Source organism: Sceloporus occidentalis, unplaced genomic scaffold (genome assembly GCF_023333645.1).
Source record: "Sceloporus occidentalis isolate IW3139 unplaced genomic scaffold, rSceOcc1.0.p SCAF_4, whole genome shotgun sequence".
In the NCBI taxonomy this organism is placed as follows: Eukaryota; Metazoa; Chordata; class Lepidosauria; order Squamata; family Phrynosomatidae; genus Sceloporus; species Sceloporus occidentalis.
In genome coordinates, this window is record NW_028316984.1 from 159,684,470 (window position 1) to 159,702,882 (window position 18,413).

Here is an 18,413-nt window from a genome sequence, read left to right on the forward strand (position 1 = left end):
TGGTGATTTTACAAGGATGTTGTTACAAAGGGCACTCCTACTGATGTCAATAAGCAGAATACAGTGGGCCCTCCCCTTACGTGGGGATCTGTTCCATAGCTCACCCGCGTATGGTGCAGGTGCACTGTATAATAAATATCAACCACAATTTGAGAGGGTATGATATTCAAATAAAAAACACCATGTCTAATTAATGAGGCATACACACACTTGTTAAGGCAGTGCTTCTGCCCTAAAATTCCTCCCTCTCTTGAGATAAGAGGTTCCAGACCATGAGATCTGAGATCTCTAGTCATGTTAAGAAATCACCACCATTTATTGAGCAATCAAATTGTCATACTGGTGGGGCTCCACAGAATACATTTCAGTGTTAAAAAGTATGTTGACAGATACTTCTATTTCATTGTCAGTACCTTTGGTCTTGTTTATATAGTGGCTTCTTCTTGATTTTTTAAAAGATGCTCTTTATATGTGTAAGCCTTCTGAAATAATGTTTTGTAAGCTTAAAATGTAATGAGATGATTTTATTTTTAACTCAAAATAATTCTTGTTTCTTCTCACTGGAAAAATTTAGAAGAGTTAATCACAAGTTTTTAAAAAACTACAACTTCAAAGCAATTCAAAATGGGGAGGGAGAAAGAATAATGTACCTTATATATACAGTTGAGCAGAGTTTTTTCAGTTTTATCATTTTCAGATCCTGCACTATGAACAGGTTGCAACAGTCTCTTTAAAGGCAAGGCCATTATCCAGTCCAACAGACACAGAAGTAGAGATACCACCAGCTGTAATAGAAGAATTCCTAAATTACAGAAGATCATGTAGACCAGACTACTTTACTCTCTATTTTTCTTCCTCCCTTTTAAAATTTAGCCTCAAGAGAAATCCATCTCAAGAGTCAATAGTGACACATTATTTATTTACTTAATTTATATCCCACCTTTCTCTCCAAATGGGATTGTTTTGTGTTCTGTCCTACAGTTTTGAAAGAAGGAGCACAAATACAAAGTATACATTAACCTAAGCCCATTTTATCTCTGTGGAGAGATAAGCACAATTGGAATTAAATATGCCTAATTTTGAATGTCTTGTAAGCACACTGAACGGGCAACTGCTAAATGATGCTTGCCTATCTTATTACACTAGATTGCTAAGTGTTCCTTATTTTAAGGGATGTTCGTTGCTAGAGGACCAGAAAATTTGTATTTTATATCAAATAAATGGTATGGCAAAATCCTATATTTTAGGGTGTGGACTCTTTCAAAAAAACTGAAGCCAAGTTACAGGAGCAATCACATCTGAAGCTCACTGCCAATACAGGAATACTCGTTAATAAAGCGTCTGATAGTGAAGCTCCTTTTTACACCCACTCAGCATCCCTCTTTCTTCCTCATCCTTTCCCTAGCTAAAAAATTTTAAGCAACACCAACACTAGGAGAATTGTGGAGAGCTGGAGAAACACAAATATTCAGTCTCAAATTGTTTATAGTAAGGCAAAGTTTATTTCTACAAACAGGCTACAAACAGCTGCCATTTTTTATACAGTTACGTGCTGAATTTAGCAGATGGACAAAGTCAGTCAATGTAGCATTTGTAACAGTGATAAAAATGTACAAATCTTACCAAAGATTTGTTTGCTGCATGGAATCGTTGGTGATAAAGAACCGTATATACTGTACTCATCTATAAGTCTAAAAATGTATGCTCAAAAATTGACCCCAAAATAGCAGGTCGACTTATTTACAGATCAGTATGGTAACATGATAGTAGCTCTTTCAGATTTCCCCATGCAGTGGGAAGAGCGTTTCTTTTTCTCTTGAGCCAAGGAGAAAGAGTCCTGAGTGGTTAACTGCTGTTAAACAAATAAACACAGTCCCTCTCCTGTCAGCACTGTCTGGGTGAAAGCTGAAGCCAAAGTTGAAATGCTGAAGCAAAAAGCCTTAGTTAGAGTCTCTCTTGCCACACGCGTACATACACACACTGAAGGATCCCTAAAGTTTTACCCTAGACTTATCCACAGGCCATGGCAAAATCCATAATTTTGGCCCCAAAACCTGCCCTCAACTTATACATGAGGTCAACTTATAGTTGAGTATATTCAGGTATTCAATTTCAGCAGAAAGCCACAAATGTCACAAGGCCATCAGAAGGGCTGCCAGGCCCAGGAAAAGCCAGAGAAGTGAAGACAAGCAGCCACCCGAAGGGAAGGTATTTTTACCATAAATCAAAGGAGTCACAGACAGAATAGGCAAAGTGGTGAGGAAGCACAACCTGCAAATGGTTTACAAACCGATGAAGAAAATCCAGCAAATGCTTCGCTTAGCCAAGGACGAGAGAGACCCTCTCACAGCCGCAGGAGTTTACCGCATACCATGCAGCTGAAGACAAGTCTACATAGGGACCACAAACGCAGTGTGCAAGCAAGAATCAAGGAACACGAGAGACATGGCAGACTGGGCCAGCCAGAAAAATCAGCAGTAGCAGAACATGCCAAAAACCATCCTGGGCATAAAATACTGTTTGAAAACACTGAAATTCTGGACCATGCCAACCACTCCCATGTCAGGATGCACAGAGAAGCCATTGAAATCCACAAACATCTGGATAAATTCAACTGGAAAGAAGAAACCCTTAAAGTGAACAAAATTTGGCAACCAGTCCTGAAGAATAGCAACATAAGGACTCAGCAAATGCAAATGGGAAACCATTCAGAGTCAGGGGCTTTCCCAGCAGATAATGATCACCAATTAGCAAACATTAATCCTCTTTTGCATTAGCCTCCCAGCCTGAGGCCAGCCATCAGCACAGAACAATACACATGCAAATCACTCCTACATTCACAGGATCACACAGTATATATACACCCAACTTTTTCCCGGCAAAGCATTCTCTGAAGATGCCAGCCACAGATGCTGGCGAAACATCAGGAAGAAAATTTTCTAGAACATGGCCACATAGCCCGAAAAACCCACAAAAAAAACCATGGATGCCAGCCATGAAAGCCTTTGACGTCACAAGGCCACTGGAAAATACTTACATAAGAAATATTATTTATTTTATTTATTTCCTGCCTTTTTTCCAATATCGGACCCAGCAGAGATGTAAGCTGTACTACAGATAAGCAACAAAAAGCTGAAAACATATGCTTATACTTCTAACTATAACAATATGTCCTTGCTTACCTTTACATCACAATCTAAAATATACAAGGGACCATAAAAACAGAATAGAATAGAAGTGAATAAAATAAAATGTTGGTTACCCTTTTGTCCTGTTCATATGAAGAAGCTTCGGTACTGGGCAAGAGATGAGTGATGGTAGCTATCAGGATCTGTGGATAATAAGTATTATATAGAAACATATTGTGAAAGAGATTTTTAAATCGCTAGTTAATGATTTACCTATGATTTGGGCTAATCAATTTAAAATATCTATACAGTAGTTTGAGTTTTGGACTATGACTCTGGAAACCAAGGTTCACTTTATCACTTGATCATGCAAACCCACTGGGTAGGTGAGCTTGGACAATTAACACTTTCTCAGCCTCAAATGCTAACAAAAACCTCTTCTGAACAAATCTTACCAAGAAACCTCATGATAGGTTTGTCTTAGGATGACCATAAGTTGGAAACAACTTGTGGGCATACAAAACAACAAGAGTGGAGAATATGTCTACAGGTATTTATAATTAATTAATCATAATTAATTGTTTTACTTAATCTTTGCTAGTAAATTAACAAATGTAAATATGTGTTTTTCATGTACTATTAAACAACCATTTTTTTCTGTACTTTTGAAGAATTATACTGTTAGAAGAATTATTCCATTTTTTCAATGTGCTGACTATTCTAGCAACATTTAGCAAGTCATTTGATAATGTTAAATTCTTGGAAGTCTTAGGCTGCAGATTTGAAGCTGCTTATAAGTCTCAGTAATGTTGGGATTGCAGTCTTTAATAGTTGTTATCAGTATTGGTAAAATGTATCCTAAGCACATTTACTCAGACATCAGTCCCTTTGATTTCAGTATAATTTATTTCAAAATATGTACTTGGAATTGGTCTGCTTTATTTTAGTTGCTTCCAGTGCCTATGGCAAAATTAGAAATATTCCCCTGAAGGATAATAAAATATTCCTCCGCATTTAACTTGTTTTATCCAAACATATTTATGTGTTTCTAGTAGCAAGATGATTGTTGTCACTATTTGTAGTCTATTATGCTATTTGCTTCATATTTATGTAACTGGGAAAACTGAATATTTGCAGTACTTTATATTAAGTAGCTGCAACTCACAGTTTCATCTTAAATGAGGAATCTATTCCACATTTATTGTGAAACTTACTGATTTGCAGATGCCCTACATTAGCTCTGCAAGCCAGCAAAACTTGCACTGGGATAAAATATAATGGAAATTACAACAATACAACATCAAAAACAGCGGGTGATAAAAGCGTTATAGAACCAGTGTTACTTTTGAGGAACCCTATTGATGTGTGTGTGTGTTGTGGACCTTCAAGTCATTTCTGATTTATGGCAACCCTAAATCACTGGTTTTTCTTGACAGGTTTCTTTAGAGGGGTTTGCCATTGCCATTCTCTGAGACTGAGAGAGTGTGATTTGCCCATGGTCACCCAGTGGGTTTCCATGGCCGAGCAGGGATTTGAATCCTGGTCTCCAGAGTTACAGTCAAACTATGATGGCATGCTGGCTTTCAGTAGTGCTACCATCACAAAAACAGTTTCTTAGGCAAAGTATTATGCAGAACAGAAAGGATATTTCAGCCACCATGGAGATGTCAACAATTATGCAAATCTATTTGCTTGATGCTACATCAGAATGTGTTTGCAATGACTTGGTAAATTAGACCAGAAAGGTTAGTAGTCTACAATTCTATTCATTTCTTTTTACTCATAAGAGAGACTGAAGAAAGGACAGATAGGAATACTCCATGCTTCATTGGTCAGCCCCTCTTATGAGTAGAAAATAGGCTAGTAACACATTTTCCAGGCTAAAATGCAGTAAGCTGGCAGTAAAGGAACTGAGCACCCTCTGTATTGTCTACCAAACCACTTAGTTTCTATGATGAGTGAGCAGGAAGATGCTTTATGTCTTCTGTATTCAGCAGAGAAACACAGAAAACTAGGAGATTGGAGAATCAGAGCCATTCACTCAAAACCACAAGGTTGCGAGTTCAAGACCAGCAAAAGGGCCCAAGCTCGACTCAGGCTTGCATCCTTCCGAGGTCGCTAAAATGAGTACCCAGACTGTTGGGGGCAAATTAGCTTACTTGCTAATTAGCTTACTTGCTGTTCACCGCTATGATCTTTGGAACAGCGGTATATAAATAAAACAAATTATTATTATTATTATTATTTACCTGCAACATATTAACAGTGGAAACATAAAATGCCATTGGATTTATTTTTTAAAAATAAATTACGTTGATGGTTTTAATGCAATCATCTTAATGGTTTTACCCAACAAGTAATATTTAGTCTCCTAGCCAGATGAGGATTCTACCTTGTTGCTTCTAATTCTGTATTCCACCTTACCAGAATTAAGAATACATATAAAAATATGCATCCTGAATTCCATGTCCACTTATTCAAATTTATCTTCAATCAAATATGGTAGCAAACTATAATTTTTTCATTTTTTCAATTTTATATCAATTTATAGGCTACATAAATATTACTTGCATTTAAAGCTATATAAATAAGAGTTAAAGTGTACTTTAAAAATGCTATCTGATGTATTAAACTGGTGGTTCTCAAACTCTGGGGCTTTACTGGCTGGATTAGGACTGCAGCAACCTCAAACCACAGCTCTGATATTGCCTCTGGAGAGTGCAAAAAGGAGCCACAAAAAGCAGCTCCTTTTTGCGCCCTCCAAGGTACACCATACCTGCGGTGGCACGGCTTTATGACGTCCCTTCAGTGCTTCATCATGTGGATGCAGCACCAGAGGGGCATCATGATGGCGCGCGCCATGTAGACAGGTGTGTGCCAAAATGGTGCCCTGGGGTTAGGGTGTCCAGTGTGCAGGTGCTGCGCCCTAACTCTGCCCACAGGCCAGCACACAGTGCTGGTCTGTATAGGGCCTCTGGTCCTTTAGAACAGTGCTACCCAAAGTGCCTATTCCTGATCCACTGACTATTAGTCCCTAGCAAGTTGCAGGAAAGAAAGAAACAGCTGTACCCATTGGGCACAAATCTAGTGCTAATCCCTGGCATATTAGGGGGGAAATACTGTAAATAGCTGGACACCCACACTGAACAGACTGAGAAGCACTGCTCTGTTTTGGACTTAAACCCCAGAATACATGACCATAATGACTACGACTTTTTGAAGATGAAGTTCAAAATATTTAGAGAGCTAGAGGATGTGAATCACTATATTAAATTACTCTGATCAGAACTGTCTAATATATTCTCTTCAACAGTATTTACAACCACAGATGAAGGACGTCTATGGCTTGCTTTCTAAATATTTGACATATTTTTATTGAGAATGCAGGACAAAGTGTAGTTATCCTCACTGTCCTACACTACTTGAGGTCATATATACACGACTTTCCAATATTTGCAGACACATGACCCGTAGGGAATTACTATAGGCTTTACTGTTAATAAAAACTAACGGAAGGTAATTGACTTACATTGAATATTGTGATTCTTTTTAGACATTTTGGTTCAGTTATAATGCAGTTAATGAGACTGCAAACTTGAAAGCTAGAAGAGGAATAAAGGCTTCGTAATCGTAATATTTCTCTGCTAAGACCTCATGCCATTTTTCTGGTAAGATTCCCCCTGGCCCGGCTTAATATTCCTCACTACTGATCAATACAAACACCCAGACCAGCTTAGGAGCAGACAATTTTCTTTTCTTTTCTTTTTAAAGAAAGGGAAAGAGATGGGTTAAAATATTCTTCTCCTCATTCAGAATGTAGCCACAGAGGCTATACTATGTAAAACAAATGAACAAACTAATCTTTAAAGATTCACAGAACTACATTTAATTCTGCTCAAGGGTAATGTTGTTTCAGGAATATCCAATGGCATACTGTGCCTTCCTTCTGAAGGAGCTCTCCCAAGTTTTCAGCTGGGCAGTAAAATTAAACAGCAAATCTTTCTGTACATAGTGACTTTTCAGGTAATTATAGGTATTTGTTCCTTTGAATCAATTTAAAGTTTGCGGAAACCTAGGTGGTAAAATGAATGTGATTCATAAAACAGACTAGCTTTTCAATAAAACTATGCATTATATAATATGAAGAAACCTATTAGAATTGAAGCCTTGCCTGCCAATAATATTTTCAAAATTAATGCCAGATTCTTCTTCATACTCTCTCCTTTATTCATACTTGACAGGGCTAACATGACAAATGCATACAATGCAAATGCATTCTGATCACAACAAACCATATAGGAGAATTTGCAAAAAGGTATTTGTGATATACATACTTAACTTTTGCCAGCTTGAAAATCTTGTGAATCATATTTCTAAAGAGCATTAGATATATATAAAATTCAAATATTAGTTATTTTACTTACTTGAATAATTTTTAATGGTGAATCAGCTTGGTACATTTGCAGTCTATCTGCATAATGAATCAGCATATTAAGCATATTACAAGCAACATGTGCCACTGTTTTATTTGGAAACTGTAAAAAACACAGAAAGGTTTAGAAATAAATTGATCTCAATATTAGGATACACTATGTGACAGATTACCAGTTCACTACTGTTACACAATCAGAAGATAATGAAAAACTCAAAGAGAAAACAGCCCCTTGTCAAGAGAGAAATAAAACGTATTATCTATTTCTTGAACAGCTTTAAATCTGAAACTGATCATTTCATTTTACATCTAAGACCTAAACAGATGGACATCAAAGTCTACAGAAGTACAGTTAACAATTGTGGGTTGCAAACAAAACTAAATAATGATCTCAAGCTGACCACCACACAGTGGGCTCTTGGTATCCACTAAGGTTTGGCTCCAGGACCCTCACAGAATCATAACAGTTGGAAGAGACTAGTTTGGGATCAGTAAGAAAGGCTGCAGTCCTGTCCACATACAAGGCCAATGCCCTCTGTGTGTTAAGGTGACACCAATGTATTTTACAGTCCAAAGTGGGGTTTTGAAATAAGGAAGGTAAAACAATGTCTTGGTTCAAATGAAAGGATGACACCGCCTTTAACAAGAAGATGATGTCAGGTCACAGCACAACCCTGTATGGATAGAACTGAAGATACAGGTCATCCACCCTCAGGGCCCAAAGCTTAACAATTCTCTCAGCAGTCACAATGGTAAATATGAAGGCAGTCTTCCATGACAGCAGCCACAGATCACAAGTTACCACTGAAGCAAAAGGGTCTCCCACAAAGCTGGCCAAGCACCAAGTCCAAAAACCCAATGGGGTGTTGGCCCCAACACCAGAGGATGAAGGTCTTTGTATCCTTTAAAGAAAACTAATCAAAGGGTGTGTAAAACAAGAAGTCTTACCAAGAGACTGAAAATGTGCTGGAATAACAACTAAATAAAAATAAAAGACCTTGATCGAAAAGAACAGTAAAACGTCCAACACATGCATGACAGTAGTCTCAGCCACAGCATCCAGACAGTAGAAGTAGGAAGGAAACAAATATCTTCCACTAGTAATATGACCACCTGGTTGAAGGTCAATGGGCAGCACCAATAACTTCTCTCTCTGCAACTGGTGCATCTAGGGCAGGATCCTCCATGCCAACAGGTGGAGAGTATTGAGATCAGGGTGTTTGACCTGGGTGTTGTACATTGTCAGAAGATCTAGTTTGTGTGGCAACTGAATTTACTCTCTTTGGGATAGGTGAACAAGATATGTGAACCACTACTGCCTTGGCCACCATGAGGCAATCAGGATGCACCTCCGTGATAGAGCTAGTAGTCAGGCTCGGCTTCCTGGCAGACAATCACAGTACAGGGAGACTGTGAGAGGGACTGAGGAGGAATTAGAATGTATAAAAGTGGGAGTTAGTGACTGACAGATATTCTTCAGTTAGAATCAGATAAGGAATATGACTGGGAGTCAGTGAGAGTCAAAGAGGGATTCTGACTAGGAGAGGGAGCGATTTAAGAAAGTCTAGCAGGGACTGTGATAAGCCTGCAGGAATATGTTAATGTAACCATACTAAGATGAAGTAGTCTATGTAAGATACTTTCTTGCTTTATGTTATTTAATAAAGTTACTGTTTATGTTTTATAATAGAAGTCTCCGTCTGAGTGAATTCTAGACATTATAAACAAAGACAAGCACGCTACCTAAGATATTACAGTTGTCCCCCTACATTCGCTGGGGTTAGGGGTGAAGGATCCCCATGAATGTGGAAACACTGCAAATAAAAGAACACTATTCTTTTTACCAGAGACAAGACTTTTCTAGGAATCTTCAGGTCCTCCAGTGCAACTCTATGGTCAACATCTGCCAGAAATAAACCAAGGAATCATGCTGGAGGACTACAAATGCCTAGAGACAACTCTATGGTCAACCTCTGGCAGGGTTGTGCTGGAGGACTTAGAGATTCCTACAGAGAACATATTAATCAAAATCACAAATAATCATATCCACAAAAGTCAAAGCTGCAAATTTGGAGGGCCAACTGTAAATTGGTTTGGGGAAGACACTTGGGACCCTAGCCCTTATACACTTAGAGAAAGTGTTAAAGGGGCAAAGCAGGGCAGATATCAATTACTAGTGGCCTTCAATGGATAAGAGGTAAAGGTAACCACAGCATATAAGGAAAGTCCTGTCATAACCTCGCTCAGTCCCGACACAGGTTGGTGATGACTTTTGTCAGGTCTCAACTTGCTGGAAGTGGATTGAACAGATGGTAGTGCTGACCAAGACTTCCAAATGTTCTGAGTAAGATACGGAAGTGTTGGTAAAGCTGCAGGATCTGCTAGAAAACTGGATTGGGTTTCCACTGCAAATGGATCTGCTGGAAAACTAGATCCTCAGTCTGATTGAGTTGTTGCTGGACCTTGTTGAAAGACTTGGCCATGTGGAGCATCTGACTGACAAACAACTTGATATCATCAATTGGGGAGCAAGGGTCCATGCCTCCTTACTCAATCAGAGGATACTTTCTAGTTAGCACAACACTGAATCAGAATCAGAACCAGAGCTGTCAGTCCCATACATTGAAGAAAGACAGATGGTCTATTCCCTTCATACCCAATTTAGTATCCTGGGCTTGAGCTGGCTGAGACAAGGCCTGGCTTGTGACACAGTATGATTCTGGTCAACAGATGCTCAACTTTGCTGAATGGAGGCCAGGGCAGCAGAGTGCACATGGTCCGAATGCTGTCTCTTGTGCGTGGAAGGTCGTGGAGAGGAAGCCTGGTTCCTATAGTGGCAAGTACACAGAACGCAGAACAATGTCACCAATAGAAGAAGAACTGGCTGGATGAGGGAAAACAAACTCAAGCTGAATCCAGAGAAAACAGAGGTACTCGTGATAGGCACCCCAAGTCCAGACAGGGAAATTTGCCATCCAGTCCTGGACGGGGTCACACTTCTCCTGAAGGACAAAGTTCTCAGTTTGGGAGTACTCCTGGATTCATCTCTACAGTTATCATCTCAAGTGGATGCGATGGCCAGGAGTGCTTGGTACCAGCTTCGGCTGATACGCCAACTGCGTCCCTGCCTGGACCAAAAGGACCTTGAAACTGTACTACATGCACTGGTAACCTGTTGCTTAGATTTCTGTAATGCGCTCTACATGGGGCTATCTTTGTACCAAGTTCGGAAGCTTCAGCTAGTCCAAAACGCTGCAGCCAGATTGGTTGCTGGAACCTCAAGGTCAGACCACATAACACCTGTATTAAAATCTCTTCACTGGCTGCCAATTCGCTTCCAGGCCCAATACAAACTGTTGGTTATTACCTTTAAAACCCTACATGGCTTGGGCCCGAGTTACTTGAGGGAACGCCTCTCCCTGCACAATCTGCCCCGCACTCTCAGAACAACTGGGAAGTATCTACTCAAGCATCCCGAGGTTAGACTAACAACTACTTACCAAAGAGAATTTACAGAAGAGATCTGACATATATCTACCCTGGATGCCTTCAAGAAGGCGCTGAAAACTCACCTCTTCCAATTAGCATACCCCCCTGACTCTCTGTAATAGAATATCATTCCCAAACAGGAGCCTACCTCAAGATGCTAATTAGGATTGCATATTGCATGTTTTTAGACAGATGATTGTTTTTATACTTTGTTTTTAATAATTGTTACTGGAATTGTTTGTAATTGCATTTGTATCTGTATTGTTGTATTATATACCCTGATTGTAATCCCGCTTCGATCCATCGGGAGAAACGGGAAAATACAAATAAAACGTATTATTATTATTATTATCTCAGAATAGTGGGATTCACAGGAAGTGGACCTGTATCTATTATAGCCACGGTATCAACAGCTATGAACAGTCTGTGGATGGGACCGATGGTGTCATCTACTTCGGTAATACCAATAGAAGGAAGCTGAATCAGTGTCCAATCTAGAATAAGAGCATAGCCTGGAATGGTACCAGTGTCTGTGCTAACACAGATATGGAATCACTGGCAGAGGTTTCTCTCAAATTGAAACTTGAGCTGGGGAAGGAAAAGCTGTAACTGTAATAACAAACGATTCTTGTATTTCTCCTTCGAAAACATGGTCATCCAACCTTCTGTCCTGAATGGAAATAGTTTCTGACACCATTGTACAGTTCAGTTTTGGAGAAGCCAGCAAGGGAGACATAATGTCCCCATGAAAAAAATTTTCTGAGGCAACGCCCTGAAGATAAGTAGATGGCTCAGGTACAGCCATAGCTTCAGCCAAATAAGAAGGCCAAGGAGAAGAGTGTTTTCTATCTCTTCTTTGTCTTATGCTTGTATTTCAAGCCAGCCTGCTCTTCAGTTTCGAGAGATCTACTTATGGTTGACTAACAATAAAATGACTTGTCCCCAGTAACATCTTGGGTGTCAGCATGCATACAGCAATGTACTTGGGGCCTTCCGTTTAGTGGTACTGACATCGCTGGGACTGAGACCTCCTTCTCCATACTCAATTCTGACTTCTTCAATGCTGGGGATCAATGCCAAGGGCCTGCTATGTCTCTTGGTTGAAGGCTACTCATGACACACAGGCTTTTGTGGTTTCAAGGCCTGCTCATATCGACGAGCTTTAGGGCAATGGTCTCTGTTACATCTGGCCTGCAGTGAAAATGCTGTACTGTGTACATATAAGGCAATGACATGGGACTTGACCAAACACTGAAGGGATCTCAAATGCCTATCTTGACCTGGAATCTTAGCTCTGCATTCAATGCACTTCTTAAAATAAGTCAGCAGTACCAAAAAAAAGTCCCAAGAGCTAGCATGGCTCAAATCTCACATCGACAATTGACTGCAGAAGACATTTTATAATCCAAGTATATGAATGCTGTTCCTAATGAGGCAGCTGCAGTGCTGGACAAAAAGGAACTAGCAGGTTTCAAAGGGAAGCCCCTTATATAGGGCTGGTAGAGGTGGGCGGGGCTGTAGCCAAAATTCTTCATAAGGCTTTAGAACACTCCAAAAGAGGCAGAGTGACAGCGCAGGATAACCCCTTTATGTGAGTCATAGAGTCCACAGAGAACTCCAAATCACTAAGCCTGAAGCCTTGTGCATCTTCTTTAGCACTGCCTCAGTTCTAAATTAAGGACAATGGCCCCCCAAATAAGCACTGTGATTGGGCTATCCACTAGGAACACTTTAGGGAATTTCATATCCACCTTTTTATACAAATATAACTTTTGGCTGTAACATAGAATTCCTTAGTATTTAATGGGGTATCCCATTTTAAATCTATTACTTCCCTAAAGATGTTCGGCAATGGCTTCTTTAAAACTGGTGCATTCCATAGTCATCCTGTGTGATTACATGTGTTCCATTTTGGCCACTTTCTATGCTTAATCTTTAGATCACTCTTTTAAAAGTCTCTTAAATTTCTTCACCGCAAAAAAACTATGTAATTTATCATCTGTATCTGCATCAGTATCACCTTCTTCACTGCTATTTTGTGAATGATATATTTCTTTATTTTCTATTGTAATCTTACATTTCTGACTGAAAAGGCTTCAACATCTCCTAAGTGTTTTCATTTTTTCATGCACTTTTTCACCCAATTACTTCTCTATCACTGTTGATTTCATGCTTTGTTCCTTACTACTTCTATTCTTCCTGTTTGAATCTGCTAAATTACTTGTGCTTGCTCTCTAGCCTCTGTACTGTCTGGTACTAAATTCATCAATTTTTGAAAGTTTTTGTTATAATTCATTGTAAATAAATTATGTGATTGAGTCTGGTTTTTAAAATTAATTTGTAAAATTAATTTAAAATTCATTAGATATTTCATTAAACTGTAATTCATCATATTTGATGCTAGACCTACTACAGTATTATGAAGAGCCCTGGTGCCGCAGTGGTTAAATGCCAGTACTGCAGCCACTCACTCACAAATCATAAGTTTGCGAGTTCAATACCAGCGAAAGGGCTCAAGTTCGACTCAGGCTTGCATCCTTTCGAGGTCGCTAAAATGAGTACCCAGATTGTTGGGGGCAATTAGCTTACAATTTGTAAACTGCTTAGGGAGTGCTTAAGTGCATTGATAAGTGGTATAGAAATGTACTTGCTATTGCTATTAAATTGCAATTCATTTTGTTACATTAAAGCTGAATTAATTTCTTTGCTTACTGAGTCTTGAATCATGAATTGTAAATTGATGCTAATTATAATGTGCACTATTACTTTGCTGTTGATTCAGTGAAGCGGGTTGTGAAGTTGGCAGCACAACCTTAGAAGTGTTTTTAAATGTACTATGAAAAAATGTTGTGTCTTTAGAATCCTGTAGCATTCTATTCCTGTCTACTGCTGCTGCTCTGAACTGCCACTCATCTGCTGCAACTGCGCAGAAGCTCCATTTGCCTGACCATTCCCAATGGGTGCTTCTGCCTGTAAATTCTCCTCCTCTGTTTTGGAAAGTCCATTCTCAACATGGCAGCATGAAATGATGGTCCAATTTTCTCTTGAACAGAACCCTGAGTTCCTGACTCTGATTGATGTGTATACTCAGATTTTTAAAAACATTTTTGTTTAACTTATTTATTTATTTAGTCTTTTTAAGTACTTCATTCTCTGCCATCTGCTTCTGCTTCCTTCCCTTTTCTTTTTCTGTGGCAGAGGAAGCACTATCATGTCCTCTGACTCACTTGAAGTAATAAAAATTCTTTTTAATAATCCATCCTCTTTAATTTCAGAGACCCAGTTGCTAGCAATCATCTGATTTTGGGCAATCTTATTATTTTCTAGACCTGCAAAGTGCTGGGTAGTAGTTAGTGAGTTAGGGACTGTACACATAGCCGCCCCTGTTATAGCCAGATCAGGGCCAAGGCAACCGCACACCACGGCCCCGATTTGGCCTTTGCAGGGCGAAAATAGAACCGCAAAAAGTGACTCCTTTTTGTGCCCTGCAAAGGGTGCTATAGCTGTGTTCCTGCAGCTTAGCGGCATATGTATGCGGTGCCATATGTATGCGGTGCCAGAGGAGCACTGTGATGCATCACGCCGCCCTGGGGGCAGAGCCAGGGTGTGCACTGTGTAGACACTATGCCCTGACTGCCCCCAAGCCAGCCCAAAGTGCTGCTCCATGTCTATCTGTTTGCCTCATTGCCCGTAGCCCTTCTCTTTTTATGATTTCCCTCCATTTCTTAATATTAATTGCTCCTCAATTTAATGTGTGTGGGTGAAGGAAAAAACACATTGAGCTGGCAAAGAAGGAAATAACAAAAACTAATAGAGAAAGTAAGGAAGTCAACGGACATAACAGAAAAAGAATCTTGGACTCCGGCCTAGTCAGATGGCATGTGGGGAATAACCTCATAGTGTATGGATTGCATGGAATATTTGGAATACATCCCCATCCCTAAGGAAGGGAATATTAGGAAACGCAATAACCATTAGAGTACTGAATTGATCTCCCATTCAAGCAAAGATAATCAGGCTTTTAAAAGAAAGACTTCTACCAGATAGGAATGGGAAATGGCAGATGTCACAGCTGGATTCAAAAAAGGAAGCAGCACTAGGGAATCACATTGCAAACATATATTGGATAATGGAACCAAAGAATTTCAGAAGAAAATCAAACACAGCAAAGTCTCTGATTATGTAGCTCATGGCAAATTATGGCTCACTCTAGAAGAAACAGGCATGTCACAACATCTGATTGTCCTGATGCATAACTTGTACTCTAGACAAATGATCACAGCCAGGACACAATATGGTGAAATAGAATGTTTACCTATTGGCAAGAGCCCAGACAAGACTGTATTTTATTACCATATCTAAATTATATCCAGAACATATAATGTGGCAAGCAGGATTAGACGCAGAGGAATAAAAATTGGGGTAAGTAACACCAGTATTTTAAGATATGCAGTAACAATTGCATTAAACAGTAAAGCCCTAGAATGGCTCCTAGTGAAAATTGAAGAACAAAGTCCAAAAGCAAGGTTACAGCTGGATTATTAAGAAAACAAAAATAATGACCACAGATAATTTACATACATTTAAAGTGGATAATGAAGATATAGAAATAGTTAAAGTTTTTTTTTATACCTTGGCTCACTTATTAACCTAATTCATGACCATAGTCAAAAAACCAGACGATGACTAAGGCTGCATTAAATTGCAGAAATAATCCAGGCTGACACAACTTTAACTGCTATGGCTCAACGCTATGGAATTCTGGGATTTGTAGTTTTTTGTTTTTTTTTAGATATTTAGCCTTCTCTGTCAGAGAGCGCTGTTGCCACAACAAACTACAATCCATAGAATTTCACAGCATTGAGCCATGGCAGTTAAAGTGGGGCCAAACTGGATTGTTTCTACAGTGTCGATGCAGCAGCAGAAGATTTCCAAGTATAAAGAGATGTAATTAAATACCAAGGTCGGAATAATACATATCATACTATTTCCTATTTCTATGTATGGTTGTGAAAATTGGACTGTGATGAAAGCTGACAGGAAGAAAAGCAACACATTTGAAATGTTGTGCTTGATGAGAGCCCCATGGATACTATGGGCTACTAAAAAGACAAATGAATGAGTCCTAAAGCAAATCACTCTTGAACTCTCACTAGAAGGCCAGATGAGACTGTAATACTTTGGATGTATCATTGGATGACATGACTCACCAGAAAAGATAACAATGCTTAGTACAATAGGAAAGAGTGGGAAAAGAGAAAGGTGGCAATACAGATGGAACAATTTGATGAAGAAAGCCACAGCCCTAAGTTTGCAAGACTTGAGCAGGGCAATTGAGAACTGGTGCTCTCTAGGTCTCGCATTCACAAAGTTGCCCTAGGTTGAAGCTGACCTGACAGCAAACAACAACAACAAAACATGGTTTTTGTAAACATAAAGCACACTGAGCAAGAGCCATTAAGACAGGAGAATCAGGAGGGCCTTTTCCTGCCTCCTCCAGTGTGCCCTCAAAACCTGCTCTAGAGAGCTGAAAAAACTTTCAGAACAGATAGCTAAGAAAGTTCCACCACACTACGGTGAAGTGGTAGCATGACACTGGATTAGACCATTTTGCAAACCAATGTTAGTTTTTTCATAGTACCACTGATACCATGGAATAACCAAGACTCAACTTTAATTTTTAATAATTTTTAATGTTTACATTTTTAAATGTTATATTTTTTTATTTTTATTTGGCAAATGGAGAGAGTGATTAGTAAACATGTGAAAGTGCTACTGCAACAAAAACACACAAAATATCTAACTCTTCTTCTTTTAGCTACAAGATCATAACTGGTATTGTAAACCTAACACTGAAACACTTGTCTTAATGACAAAGCCTCTTATGCTGTACCAAAGGCGTCTGAAGAAAAGGGAAAGCAGAATGCAGCAGGCAGAATACACATTAAGGACTTGGGTGGCTTCCAACATATTACAATGAACATCAAAGAAAAAAACTCAGATGCTCAAACAACATGATCACAGGAACCAAAATCAAATGTAGATAACTGGAGGTGTCCTTCAGAAACTGGATTTGTAACAAACATATGCTACACAACACAGACAATAAAAGAAGAAGCTGGAGATGTATATCTAACAATACTGTGTTGCTGAGTTTAAAGGTAAATAAGAAAAATATTGACAATGGAAACAGCATTATGAAGCCAGATTGTCAGCAATTAGATGCCTCCACTTTGGGAGGAAGAGAGGAGAGGATGTTTTATTCCATGTGAAGGTCAAGCTACATGTCAAAGGCAAATGTGTTTTCCAGGAAAAAGTATTTACTATTTTATATATATATTCTAAATTTTACAGCTAACCATTTGCAAAAACTTAGTCATCAAGTAATCAACTTATTTAATTTAAAAATATGCATGCTTTTCTCACATCTAATTTATGAAAACCTCTATTTCCCTCCTGCAAGGGGATCAGATTTGACTTATTGAAGCAATGACTTACAAATATATTTAAGAAGTATAGTTAAATTTTATCAAAGCCTTTGAATCTCACTGATTTCTCTCAAATGCTAATGGAGAGTTTTAAATTGTTTTAATCCATTAAATTTGTTTTAAATGTGCATTTATATTTAGTATGTTCTCAGTTAATTTAAAATATTCCTACTGGTTTAAATTGTTTTAGCCTGTCTGTATTCATTTTACTTTTAAGCTATCCTCAGAACTTTTGATACAGGGCAGGTTAGAAATAAGTAAACAACTAAATAAATAACAGGAGAGTAGAAAAGAATAGTACACATTTAGCGATTTACAACTCCTTTCTGCACAATTCAGGAATTTACATCTTCAGGATCAGACCAGATGAAATAGTAAAGCTACTTGTCACATATTTATTGCTATTGTTCTTAATTGCCTTCACATCTATCTTGACCCATGGCAACCCTGTTGATGAGGCACCTCCAAGACCCACTGTCTTCTACTGCTCTGTCCAACTCATGGCAATTCATTTCTGATCTCTTTAATGGAGTCCATCCATCTAGCATGTGGCCTTCCTCTCTTTCTACTTTCCTCCACCTTTCCTAGCATTATTGTCTTTTCCAACGATTCATTTCTTCTCATGATGTGTCCAAAGTATGCCAGCCTCAGTTTTGTCATCTTCCAAGGAGATTTCTGGCTTGATCTGCTCTGGGACCATTTTGTTTGTCTTCTTGGCTGTCCATGGAATCCTCAGCACTCTTCTCCAGAACCACATCTCAAATGAATTTATTTTCTTCTTATCTTCTTTCTTAACTGTCCAGTTCTCACATTCAAACATGGTAATAGGGAATGTATGATTCTAACTTCTGTGCTGAGTTGTGTATCTTTGCATTT

At 38.9% G+C, this 18,413-nt stretch overlaps 1 protein-coding gene across 15 annotated transcripts in view; it reads right to left on the reverse strand.

Moving 5' to 3' along the window:
* RALGAPA1 (Ral GTPase activating protein catalytic subunit alpha 1) overlaps positions 1-18,413 on the reverse strand; it is a 241,084-nt gene that overhangs the window by 86,452 nt on the left and 136,219 nt on the right. For all 15 annotated transcript variants that reach the window (XR_016280990.1, XR_016280989.1, XR_016280992.1 and 12 more), the window contains 3 exons: positions 7,553-7,663; positions 3,263-3,331; positions 651-785 (listed from right to left, as the gene is read on the reverse strand). Coding sequence is in view for 11 of the 15 variants with exons in the window: in XM_089522122.1 (XP_089378248.1) it covers positions 651-785; positions 3,263-3,331; positions 7,553-7,663 (315 nt within the window). In the remaining 4 variants the exon portion in view is untranslated. The remainder of the gene's footprint in view (positions 1-650; positions 786-3,262; positions 3,332-7,552; positions 7,664-18,413) is intronic.